At 42.7% G+C, this 13,565-nt stretch overlaps 1 protein-coding gene across 1 annotated transcript in view; it reads right to left on the reverse strand.

Annotated features, from left to right (window-relative positions):
- The window catches only part of CLIP3 (CAP-Gly domain containing linker protein 3), a 193,269-nt gene that overhangs the window by 103,217 nt on the left and 76,487 nt on the right, over positions 1-13,565 (reverse strand). The window contains exon 2 of the mRNA XM_085625217.1: positions 5,987-6,141. Coding sequence (XP_085481343.1) covers positions 5,987-6,122 — 136 coding nt within the window. The 5' untranslated portion in view covers positions 6,123-6,141. The remainder of the gene's footprint in view (positions 1-5,986; positions 6,142-13,565) is intronic.

Consider the following 13,565-nt stretch of genomic DNA (forward strand, 5'->3'; position numbering starts at 1 on the left):
CTCATATCTTGCATGTATAGATTTTCAATATATTTAGAGGGTGTCATCAGACATTAAACGCAGGACTGGGGGATGTTTTTAGAAGGAATAGAGCAGAAATAGTAGGTTGTGGCTCTTGTTCTTTGAAGATGTAGCATGTAAACTGAGGGATAGCTTAGGTGACTGATGCCTGATATACGGGTAGTCTGAGAGACAGCTCAGCTATGTGAAGCCTGAACATATAATTTATGTCTAACCACAGGTATATCTCTACTACCTAAAGCTCACACCTATATGATCAGTTTCTCATAGTGCATTGTAAGGCAGATATAGAATTGGTTTTAATGTATGTATTGTGGTTTTCTTCATGATGTTGTTTATGCAGAGGAAGTACACCAGCATTTCCCTTGTGTAGGCGTTTCATCGCTGTGTTTTGCCTGTTCAAACTAGCATGATACGGCAGAAAAATGCTTATGAAATCTAAGCCTGTGTCTGTCAAAAACATCATAACTCTGATAATGGGTATAATAGGTTACCAATGCAAAAGCAGTGCACAATGAAAACACTACTTTGTACACTACTTATTCCAGTGTTACAATGACAAACTAGTTACCATGTTGTGGTCAATAAAAGGTTGTCCCTTCCACTACCCAGGCCCTGTTAATTGCTATAATTAGTATAGACATTTAGGAACAACCATTGTAGAGAATATAGTCATTCTTTTCAAATGAAGTTTGGAGAAATGAGTAACAAATGTTGCATTTTATAATGCACTTTGCCCCTGTAGTATTTAAAATCAACATTGATATTTTACTGGATTTCACACGCTATGTGCTGGGGCTTCAGAACAAAATTGAAAGAATGGTTGTTGCAGCATATGCTATTAAGTGGCACTATGGAGTGGATTCTTTGCAGGATCTTTTACACCAGCCACACATTCAATGTGCTATGGAGCTTGAAGGAATATTTCTGCCTTTTGCATGCTAGACTGCTATTTGTTGAAAAGGTATTTCAAGGCAAACTACATTTTTTTCCAGTTCTTTAGTCCTGGTGGTTTCCTCCATGGAAGTAGCTCAGTCATCTCATATGAGAACTACTCAATCTGTATTGCTAACAACAACAATTCTGTTTTGATTTAGAATATTGCAGATTGCTGGTCGAGTAATGAACAGGTGGTAATGGAATGGCACTCAATTAGTCAATATGAGGTGGAACAGAAGATGCATTAGGAATCAAACCTGAGACTTGCCAGTTACAAATCCCAAAAAAGCGTGTTAACCCACTAAGCTCTATATTCTGATGCCTGTGCAAGTGTGCGGTTTCAATAAAGCTTATGCACCTATTAGCAGTTAGCAGTCAGGCCTCATCGTCTTTCTGAAGATGGAATTAAAAAGATTTCATGAGTGTGTTATTTAACAGAAGAAATGTTTTGAAGAATTAGCAAGAAAGGGTAGTCATCTTAAAAATAACTTTGCAAAAACTGGTTCCAAATTGCCTTGGATGGAAATCTGAGAAGCTGATTTTTGGTTGTTAAATAACTTATTCCTCTTATTAAAGATTTGTATCAGTAGCCTATAAACATTCTCAAATCCACCAAAACCTGTCAGACTCATATGCGGGTTGACCAATATGTTTCATATGCAAAATGTATCATTCTATTTTCTTGTACTGGCTCCAAGAATGGCTGTGCCCCATTGTTTGAGGTCTTAGCCCTGCCTTCACATTGGTAGACCTGTTAGCCCCCCCCAGCCCCTGAAGTTCAGGTCTAGTTCCACTCCTAATTTATTTCTATTCTATTACATTACATTATATTTGCAAATGGAAACGGTAGTCGCTCAAGTAGAAGTGAGCAATGGCTCATGTGGTTAGGAAGTGCTCTGATGTGCAGATACCCTTCAATATGAGTATGACACACCCACCATTCACCAACTACAAAGAACACTTGCAGCCCCTTCTGTGGGCCGCCACTTATTTCAACAAAACTTTACCAGCCATTTTCAAAACATCTCAACTCATTGTCATCAAAACTCATATATATTCTATGGTTATAGTTAGGTCATAAAAAATGCCTTTTTTGTTCTGCTAATAAATTTGGTGGGATGTATGACGTTACAACGCACACTATTACAACGCATGCACTTACAACGCATTTTTTACAACGCATAATCCATTACAACGCATGACATTACAACGCATGACACTACAACGCATTTTTAAAAAATACCTTTACAACGCACTACCATTACAACGCATACTACCTTTACAACGCATACCATTACAACGCATAATATTAAATTACATTTAAGGTAAGTATTAGATAGTATAGGGGTAAAAATTACTATTCTAACTCCAGGGGGTGCAACAGTAGGGTAAATGTTGGATAGTGTAGGGGTAAAAATTACTATTCTAACTCCAGGGGGTGCAACAGTAGGGTAAGTGTTGGATAGTGTAGGGGTAAAAATTACTATTCTAACTCCAGGGGGTGCAACAGTAGGGTAAGTGTTGGATAGTGTAGGGGTAAAAATTACTATTCTAACTCCAGGGGGTGCAACAGTAGGGAAAGTGTTGGATAGTATAGGGGTAAAAATTACTATTCTAACTCCAGGGGGTGCAACAGTAGGGTAAGTGTTGGATAGTATAGGGGTAAAAATTACTATTCTAACTCCAGGGGGTGCAACAGTATGGTAAGTGTTGGATAGTATAGGGGTAAAAATTACTATTCTAACTCCAGGGGGTGCATCAGTAGGGTAAGTGTTGGATAGTATAGGGGTAAAAATTACTATTCTAACTCCAGGGGGTGCATCAGTAGGGTAAGTGTTGGATAGTATAGGGGTAAAAATTACTATTCTAACTCCAGGGGGTGCATCAGTAGGGTAAGTGTTGGATAGTATAGGGGTAAAAATTACTATTTTAACTCCAGGGGGTGCATCAGTAGGGTAAGTGTTGGATAGTATAGGGGTAAAAATTACTATTCTAACTCCAGGGGGTGCATCAGTAGGGTAAGTGTTGGATAGTATAGGGGTAAAAATTACTATTCTAACTCCAGGGGGTGCATCCGTAGGGTAAGTGTTGGATAGTATAGGGGTAAAAATTACTATTCTAACTCCAGGGGGTGCATCAGTAGGGTAAGTGTTGGATAGTATAGGGGTAAAAATTACTATTCTAACTCCAGGGGGTGCATCAGTAGGGTAAGTGTTGGATAGTATAGGGGTAAAAATTACTATTCTAACTCCAGGGGGTGCATCAGTAGGGTAAGTGTTGGATAGTATAGGGGTAAAAATTACTATTCTAACTCCAGGGGGTGCATCAGTAGGGTAAGTGTTGGATAGTATAGGGGTAAAAATTACTATTCTAACTCCAGGGGGTGCATCAGTAGGGTAAGTGTTGGATAGTATAGTGTAATATTATGCGTTGTAATGGTATGCGTTGTAATGGTAGTATGCGTTGTAATGGAATGCGTTGTAAAGGTAGTTTTTAAAAATGCGTTGTAGTGTCATACGTTGTAATATCATGCGTTGTAATGGATTATGCGTTGTAAAAAATGCGTTGTAATGGTAGTGCGTTGTAAAAGTTGCGTTGTAAAGGTTGTTCCCCAATTTGGTGCCATTTGACAAACCTTCATGAAACTTTCCCAAAAGATGCTTTTTTTTGCCTAGTTTGTGCATGGAAAGGTTGAGGGTGATCCGTCAAGTGGGGCCCAGAAAAAGGGGGGGGTCCCAAAACGCAAAATCCCCATACATTTTCCATAGACGTATTTGGGAAGCGTTATGCAAAAACTGTTGAACGGAATTACATCCAATTTGTCAGGAAGCTATATCTTGGTCCAGAAAGTGTGATTGTTGTGATTTGGGATAAATCCATTCTGCAGCTTTTGAGATATTTGGTCTAAAAAATATCTGTAAATCTGGACAGGTGGGTCCGTGGGACTCTTGCAAGAGTCCCTCATACCCAATTTTAAAAATATAGTGTTCTGATTGGCCCAGGGGGGTTTTTTACCCTTGGGCCAATTCGCTCCTATAGGAGACAAGCTCCAGAGGGAGGGAGTGCTCTGATCTGCTGCCTGCAACATGAAGAAAAATGTTGCAGGCATCTATTATAGGACTCTGGGACCGGGGCTCTTTTTATTTTGATTATTTGGGAGGAGGCAAGAGTTGGGCCCTCAGTGGCTCGGGGAGGGTTGAAACTGAAGTTTTAAGGGGAAGGGTGCATGGCCCTCCCCAGAGCCTCTTTTGGGCCTCAGGACCCCATCCCCCGAGGCAAAAATGCTAATAAAAGGGGAGGGTGGCCGCATGCCTCTCTCCCCATGACAATATCAACCGTGAGATCCCCATCCCCCCTGGGCATTATACTCTACAGTGTACCGGGGAGCCCACCCCTGGACACTGTGGTTCCCTTCCAGCACTTTCCTCGGCAGGCAACTCGACTTTACTCCCACCTGGCAGGAGCAGTTAAAAACAGCTTCTCTCATGGGGGGGACAAAGACAGAGAGCCGGCTCGCACCAGCGGCTAGTGTGGGGCTGACTCAGGAGCCAGCTTGGGCCTTGTGGGCCTTGGTGCTCCCCATCGAGGCCCCTAACATAGTGTTTGATGGGAGCCCCAGGTGGAAACAGGGCACACGAGGCACCCCTTGAAAGCAGAACAGGCCCGAGGGAGGGGGTCCCCTGGGCCACCAAAGGCTCGAGGGGCCGTGCACTGCCCCCCTTTTTAAAAAATTAAGTCCCCCGGCGGATTGTGAGACCAGGGCCCATAGGAGTATGGGAACGGGGCATACGAGCCCCTCTTCCCTTTATAATAAAAGATGGCCACAGGGATGGGGTCCTTGGGGCTCCTAGGGGCTTCGGAAAAAGTCTGCGTGCCCCCCTCCCCTTTATAATAAAAGAACGCCCAGGGAGATGGGGTCCACGTCTTCCAAAGTAGCTTGGAAAGGGGGCCACATGTCCCCTCATCTTAATAATGAAAGAAGACCCCAAAGGATGGGGTCTACGGGCCCATAGTGGCATAGGGAGGGGGTAGCGCACATTTTAAACAAACAACACAAATCACCGAAATTCACCAGCTATAGTTATCTCTTATAACTGTGACTCTCTACTTCCCAAGCTCCCTGGTACACAAGAAGAGAGCTGGCCCCAGGTGTTAAGGTCCCTGGGGCTTTCAGAGTCTTGAGGAAGGGCCACGCACCCACCTCCCTTTTTTTGTAAATATTGTCCCTACGAGATGGAGTCACCAGTGTCTGTAAAAGCTCAGGGAGGGGGGCACACCTCCCTCCTTTTTAAAATTAACATGGGGATGGAGTTCCTGGGACCGTCAAAGGCTCAGGGAGGAAAGCTGCATCCCCTCCCTCATTTTTGTATTTCAGAAACATGGGATCGGTCCCTTTCTTTTTCACAGCGAGCCCAAGGCGGTGGGGTCCCAGGGGCTGACATTGGCTCAGAGAGAGGAGCCCCTCACATGTCACCTCCCCAAATAATGTATTAAATTGACCCGCGGTATCTAGCCCACACCGGAGATCATTTGAAAGTAAAAACAATGTCAGTTGCCGTTCTTTTTTTACCGCAATCCATCCATTGCTCCTAGTACAAATTTATAGCCCTACATACCAGTACTGCATACAGCTACAGAAAAAAAACTATTTTGCGATTGCTTATAACTTTGGCCCAGTGTGACAAATCTCCACCAAAATTTCCAAAAACAAAATATATCCACTTTAGGCTAATCTTGGAACAGTCTGTGCTGAGTGGTCAGGAGACTGAGGAAATTATATGTGGGGGTTGTAATAGTTGTTTTGTTTTTGGAATTCCTATAGGGAGCCCAAAGAAAGTAAGAATGGAAATCTTGCTCCAGTAAATCTCTAATGCACCACCTGACACACAGTGACTATGATTGTGTAAAGTGTACTGAGTGTATTGAAGTACCACCATATTCCTTAGTTGTTGCACATCTATTTCAAGATGGCTCAAAAGGAGTGGTTCTTTCATTTTGTATAATACTAATATGAGAATAGTGTTACCATAATCCTTGGGCAGTGGAGCGGGTGCGGCCGGATGAACCATTGGTTTCTTTCTCCTCTCAAGGAGAGCGCTCTGGAACTCTAGAGGCCTGTGTTCATCCTCCGACGGAGGATCAAGCACATCTTCTTTCGTCATGGCTCCAGGAGTCTCCTTCCTACCAGAAATAAAGAATGGAGTGTCAGGCCAAGGATTTGACGTATTAGGAATCAAACAATGCGTGTCCTCCAAGAAAGAAGGTCGTCCATGTATTGTACATGACTGTTCAGAAAAGAATACATTACATATATAATGTCATAGATCATAAACAATTAACTAAACAATTTATGATAACTGCACTAATTCTAACATAGCATGACATAAATCATAAATTTGATGGCTACGAGGAACATGAGGGTATAGCAACAGGAGTAACTCCTAACACCAAACTCATTCACTTTTGAGAGCTAAAATGTGGAAAAAGATCATGCAAAGTAGATGTGCATATGTGTTAGGGTGTCCCTAATTTTCTGGGCCAGTTCCCTTTGGTACCTCGTTATGTGTTTTTTCCAAAATGGTGAACGCAGTCAATTAAAATCCAATATTTGAAAGATTATCTTTGTCATTTTATTGACCCGTAAATCCTATTTCTATACACCAGAAGACATCTTTCAGGGTGTTCACTGTAAATTTAAAATCGCATGTATCACAATTACATGGAATAAGTGTCATAAATATGTTGATTCAATCTTATTCACACCAATCTCTAATATAATAAGTGCATAATTACTTATTGCATGGAAAAATCATATTTGTCATGCCTGATTAATTACAGATCTCTAGAAAATGCTGTGGGTGAAATGTCTGCTCTGGTCATACTGACCAATCAGATTTCATTATTTATTCAGTGTAATAATACACAAACAAAATTCATCCATACCAATTTTCGTCTCACCGGGGAAGTAGTGTTAATGTTTCGGGCTCTCTCCAAGTTATGAGTCGCCTTCATCAGGACCATGCATTATTAAAGTACTCTTATTCAATATGTTGATGCGCCAATAACCATAAGAATTGTCAACAAAACATCTACTCAAGTTCCCAATTATAAACAGCCTTTATACATCTCAACTTCTGTGATTCGAATCATATATATGAATTAGTTAATCAAACAGGCATCCACGCAGGTTCCCACGACCAGATCCAATTATCTACCTCCCTCTTTTGAAAGTGTGATCCCTTCTCAAACTATTGTCGCTATCACCTCATTTATCATGTGTACATACCTAAAGTCTCCTGCTTGACTAACTAGCCAATGGAGGAACAGAGGCACATAGGATCCCCTGTTCAACCCGTCATTTAATGGAAGCCATGAAAAGAGAAAAGGATCATCTGTGGCTAACAGAGAGAGAAGATTACTAGAATGTGAATGCACCAGTGGATGAGGAGAAGAGACTAGGGGGCTTATTTATGAGCCCCTTGGGCCGCTGGTGCGTCACGTTGCGTGACGCACCGGCGGCGCAACCTGCTGCATGAAATTTAGAAGCACACGTAAAGCCACTCTTCGAGGCTTTACAATGTCCTCGTAAATATTGCCCAATTTCACGCAACACGTTGTGTGTTAGGGGTGTGACATGAGTGTTGCTGTGGGTGTTCCCACGCAACACCCATGTCCGCTGATGCATTTCCAGATTTACGAGAATTCGTGAATCTGGAAATGTGTCAGAATGCTACGCCACCCCCAGGGGTGGTGTAGCAAGGCGCAACGAGGAGCAATGTTTTCATTTCTCCTCGTTTTTTCCTCTTTGAATGCATGCTGCATTCTACAGCATGCATTGGAAGAGGAAATCACCTCAAGTGATTGTTTTTGAGCAGGAAGGTGCCCCTTCCTGCAAAAAAACAATCTCCCCACGACGCAGGCATCCTTGGACCATGGTGCAAGGGTGCCTGCGCCGGCGCATGGCAGCAGTTTGTGCGCCATGAGATTCGACATGCTGCTGTAAATATGTCGCATCCCTGTGGCTCGAAACTAACGCAGTGAGATGCAGCAAAATTACCTGCTGCACCGTGCTGCATTAATTTCTCATAAATAAGCCCCTAGAAGTGAGCAAGATAGAGATGCAAAGAGGAGAAATGAAAATGAAATGGAACGATGGGGGAATAGAGCAATACAAAATGGAACAACAATTGATAATAGTTGTAGACGATGGAAGAAAGCTAAAAAGCAGGTTACATAAATTGGCCTAAGTGCAGCAGAGAAAGAAGCTAAGTCAAGAAGAAGCGGGAATAAAATCCAGGAGCAAGAGCAATGCAAGAACCATCCAGAGTCACGAGAGACAGTACTAAATGGAATAAATGAGAGGAACCAAAAACAGTGGAAGATGGAATAACTGTAAAAAGGGGTAGAACCCCCAATCCTCCCCAGGTTTTGTAGCCACTCTACTGAACACCCGAATGCAGCTCTAACTTAAGTCCTCACAGTGATCAGTTCTTATCTGTACTGAGTTCCATTGAATACTGCTGCACCCATGTGGCCACTTTTGGCTGACAAACTGATAAGCTCATTCCTCACAGTAGCATGCCTGGAAGTTGCTTACTGAGCTGCTTATCAGCGCCACAGTTATCACACTACAGGGACAGCTCTGTCTGATTTCCTAAGCCTTTTAGCACAAGTGGTAAATACCATAGAGCCCTGTGAGACACAAGGGCCCTGGTTCAGATTATCACTTCAGTTCTGACCATTTTTAAGGCCCTGAAAAGGCATCTTGCACTTCTGCACTAATTGTATTCCTACTTGCCATGGATAGCAATAGTGTTCGGCGTATTTGGCCCATAATCCTAAATCCTAACTCATGTGTTACAATGGGTTTATGTTCTTCTAGAGAAAAGTGGTTTCCATCAAATACTTATGTATATTCAGCCTTATGTGTATTTCACCCAATTTGGAATCAACGTTTTGGAAACAATCTAGAACCTCCAAACTAGTCATAAATATCGAGCCATGGTTTATGCAGCAAATATTTAATGTGAGAGAAATAAATCAATTTGGTGCAACTCCAAAAATGTAAATAACTTTCAGTCAATGAAGCATTTAGACTAATAATAGACAAATAAGCACCTCAAGACACATGTGTAAACATGAAGTAGATATCAAGGGGCATATTTACAATGAAATGACGCAGAGCTGTGCTCCATGCGATTTTGCTGCGCTGAGCTGCGTAGTTTAAAGAATGCAGGGATGCACGTATTTACAAGAATATGGCGCACCCCTGTGCTCTCCTCTGTGCCGGCGCACAAACAGCAGCCGTGCACCAATACAGGCACCCTTGCACCATGGTGGAAGAGGGCCTGCGTTGCAGGGATGATTGTGTTTGTGCAGGAAGGGACATAAACAATCATTAATGGTGTTATGCTCCTTTTATGTGTGCTTCGAATGCAGCACACATAGATCGAGCAAAAAACGAGGAGAAATAAAAGTATTTCTCCTTGTTGCGCCCTTTTACCACCTCCCCTGGAACGGCGTTAGTTTTTGGCACTGCCTCAGATTTACGAATCCTTGTAAATCTGGGGCAGTGTTAAAAAGCCATGGGTGTTACATGGGAAAACCCACAGCAACACCTCTGACACGCCCCTTTGACGCAGAGTGCTGCATGAAAGAGGGCCATATTTACAAGGCAGTGTAAAGCCATGCAAAGTGGCTTTGTGTGATTTTGAAAATGTGGGCCAGCACACAGCGCCACCGGATCATCATAAAAAGTGCGCTCCGGTGGCGCTAGGGGCTTGTAAATATGCCCCCAAGTTTCTGAGCTCTTGTTGGGTGAACATTTACCATTGAAACATGTTATAGCGATAAAAAACACACAGCAGAGTGTGGCAGCCAACGTGAAGTAAACAAAGTTTTCAGAAAAATAATTTTTACAGTTCTCTGGGGACCTACTGTTATTGTGCCACTGTTAACCCCTTCAGCGCGGCGCGGATTACCGCGCCGTGCTGAAGGTTCGTTGCGCGGGCGGGGCCGTGACGGAGCGGTTCCGTTATGCGCACAGCACGACCGACGCGCATGACGGAACCGCTCCGTCACAAGCAGCGATGAGGTTAATGTACCACTGTGAAATTACAGTGGTCTGCAAAACATAATATCTACCGGGAAGCACTTGGCACTTGCAAAAGAAATAGAACTCTCAGTCCTTGTAGCTATTGTTCAGTGAATTTTTAAGGGGTTCCACTTGGTACATTGTATGCCGAAGGCCGTGAGTTAGCAGTAGTAACTCTTTGGGTGAAAGGTGGGAAATATGGACAGGAGAGTTGACTTAGCTGTATATTTATGAGCCCCTCGGGCCGTCGTAGCATTACTATTTGTGACGCTCCGGCGGCGCAAACCACAAAATCATATTAATGAGGCCACGCTGAGCCACTTTGCATGGCTTTGAATGGCCTCATAGATATGGGATAAGGCAAGGCAGACCAAATCGCTGTGTTGCCTTACCCTGAGCTAGAGAGGCGTTCCATGGGCTTTGCCGTGGGTGTTCCCATGCAACACCCATGGATTTTGATGCTTCCCCAGATTTACAAGACCATGTAAACCTGAGGACGCGCAAACACCTTACGCCTCCTCAGGAGAGGTGCAACGAGGAGAAATAACTTTATTTCTCCTCGTTGTTTCCTCTTTCTATGTTTACTGCATTTTACAGTCCACATAAAAAGAGGGAAAAGTCTCCTAGGATTGTTTTTGTGCAGGAAAGTGCCCCTTCTTGAACAAAAACAATCCTGCCGACAACACAGGCATCCTTGCACCATTGTGCAAGGGTGTCTGTATTGGCGCTAGGCTGCTGAAACGGCACCAGCGCAAAGTGAAAGGGCATTTAGCTCCAACACATGCACCCTTGCACAGTACGTCTAGGATTTATGGATAATAAAATGTGGGCGGCTGGGTCCTGAGTCAGTCTTCTCTTATATGAATGTGGCTGTTAACTGTCCATTACCACATATATGGTTGGATGAAGATGTTTGAAGGATAAACAAGTAATCCGCTGGCATTGGATAATGGATGTTGAAAAATAATTGGATTTGTTACGCCGTGTTAAGAAGAGAGTTAATTCAATTTGTAGAAACATGAGAGAGGCTTTGCAGCAAGCTTGGATTCTCAGTACAGTGGTTCGGTGGTTGCACAGATGGCTGTTATTTGTATGGCTACTGATCATCCATGAGTTTTACTTTCTTTTCATTGCTTTAGCTATTTATTTTTATATGAGGAACTGGAGAAAGGTGGGCTGGCGCTCCCTAATCTCAGGGATTACTACTTCGCTTGCTTTGCTCAGTATATGTCTAGGTTTCAAGCAAAGCCCCACACAGGAATATTTAATCACTTTATGCAGTTGATTTGTCTGGAATATCAGATAGGCAATGTGTCAAAAATTGTGAAATCTGCCAAAAAAGCCCACTATATGTGCATGCTGTGTCTTACAAAAATGCAGGGATTTTTTTTAGAAGATATGCTATTCCTTATATCCATGCTGCAATACCCCTCTCAGAAGTCGCTATAGAATCAGGTATGAAATTGTCATCAGAAATAGTTCAAAGGACGGCAAAAGCAGGGTTCCCAAAAATATCAGACTTTATTTCGAAGAAAAGGTGGCTCACAACTTCCGAAAATCCACAAGCTATGCCCAAACGATTTTTTCCTTTTGGGCTCGCATAGAATAATATATAAGGTCTTAGGTAAATTGGAATTAGGCCTTATAAACCATAGTAAAAAGATTGTTTTTGTATTATTCGAGGACAATAAAGATAAAAATTCTGGGGAGTGGGAAAAACTGCTGGCCCCTATTAAAAGCCCGAATCTTACCCAGAAGGTAATAAAAAAATAGGGGAAATATGAAGGTCTAGAATTAACAGCTAAGATGTGGGATGAAGTTAATAAACTTAACCTTGGTGTGTTAAGAGGGGCCAATTGGCACTGAATGCTATTTTTCAGTAAATGGCTATTATACAGAACCCCCCAATTTCTCTCACAAGTTAACCCTAACTTGCCGAGCATCTGTTTCTGCTGCCTAACCGGTCGGCAGCCCACTGAACTCATATGTTATCGGTCAGTGCCCTCTTGTGCAGGGGTTTTGGAATGAAATATTCATATTCTTGGAGTCTGAATGGCAAGTTAGGCTGGTTCCAAGCATTTGGTTGAAGGCTTGGGATATGACCCGTCTTTCAGCCTAAGCAATAAATGGGTAAAATTTGTTTATATCGCAATGGCGGTGGCCAGATCCTTCATGCTCCAAAAATGGCGATCACACCAGATTCCAACATACATAGGAAACCATTATACACAAACCAGTATTCAATTCCTAAGAGACCCAGATTAGATATTGGAATGGCAGATGACTAATCAAAGTATTCCGCACATTCCATCCCTTGCCCAGAGATTAGGGGGATCCATTGAAATGATGGGCAGTACTGTGCATATCCAACTTCTCTCTGGATTCCGTATAGACACGCAAAAGACAGTATATCTCTGCAGTGCTTGGCTCTGACTCATGTCACCTCAAGACCAACAACTACTCCCAGTTTTCGCATCGATAGCATATATCCTGGCCTTTGGGGAGGGATGGCAAGAAAGGCCAAAGGAAGTGATAGAGCGTCATGTGATTCTGAAATTTGTAGGGGTGCATCATATTCACCGTTAGTCAGCACCCGCATATTAATCGATGTGTGCTAAGAACGCCATAGAAATGTATCATTAGAATCGTTTTAATATAGAGGTGATTAGTTTTCATGTAATGCAATGTGTTAGGATAAACGTGTGCTATGTTAGAGGTACATGTGCAAGTTGCTTGCTCACGTATATGAGACTAATGAACTAATGCTTAGAGTGTGATTTAGTAATGTGTTTAAGTGTAAGGGCCTGATCGCATATACGTAAAGAGAAAGGCCTGTTATTTTTCTTATGTTAGCTAAACGTTGTAGGCCGAAAATGATTTCCCTTGGTAAAGGCTTTGGGTTGCAGGGAGATATAAAATCTTGGAGACGGGAGATGTTTTTCGTTTCCATGTTTCTGTTGCAGGTGCAAGGACATTTAGCTCGTTAGTGAGACTAGGTCTTTGTTTTAGGAGTTAGGATGCTGCGAGAAGCCAACAGGGGAGTACATTGGAATGTGAGGATGATACTTTCAGTGGAAAAGGTGCCTGGGACCTAAGGTCAAGTTAACCGTCGTTGGACGCCATACAAGTTTGTAGGAAAAGTACTGGAAGAAGACCTGGCTGAAGAGGTGTGCCGAAGGGCGTGTCCTATGTTTTTGGGGTTTTGTATTAGGGACAGTGCCCCGTGGGTTGAGCAGTTGAGGTTTAGACGGGAAGCTAGAAAGAGCATCTTAGATCGACCTCTGACTAAGTGAATTTGCTTCTTAGGAAGTCTTCACTTCTGACACCTTTATTCTCCTTGCCTGGGAAGGGAATGTTAAGTAGGGATGTCACCTTAGAGATAGAGTAGGGATAGACTAACGTTTTTCTTTTCTTTCTAGACTAATGACTCCTAATTTGGATATTGGCTTAACCATTGCTTTCTTGATGATCTTAGAATCAGTGATTCTTTTTGTTTTGAGTCGGATGAGAA

This window comes from Triturus cristatus, chromosome 9 (assembly GCF_964204655.1).
Source record: "Triturus cristatus chromosome 9, aTriCri1.1, whole genome shotgun sequence".
Taxonomy (NCBI): domain Eukaryota; kingdom Metazoa; phylum Chordata; class Amphibia; order Caudata; family Salamandridae; genus Triturus; species Triturus cristatus.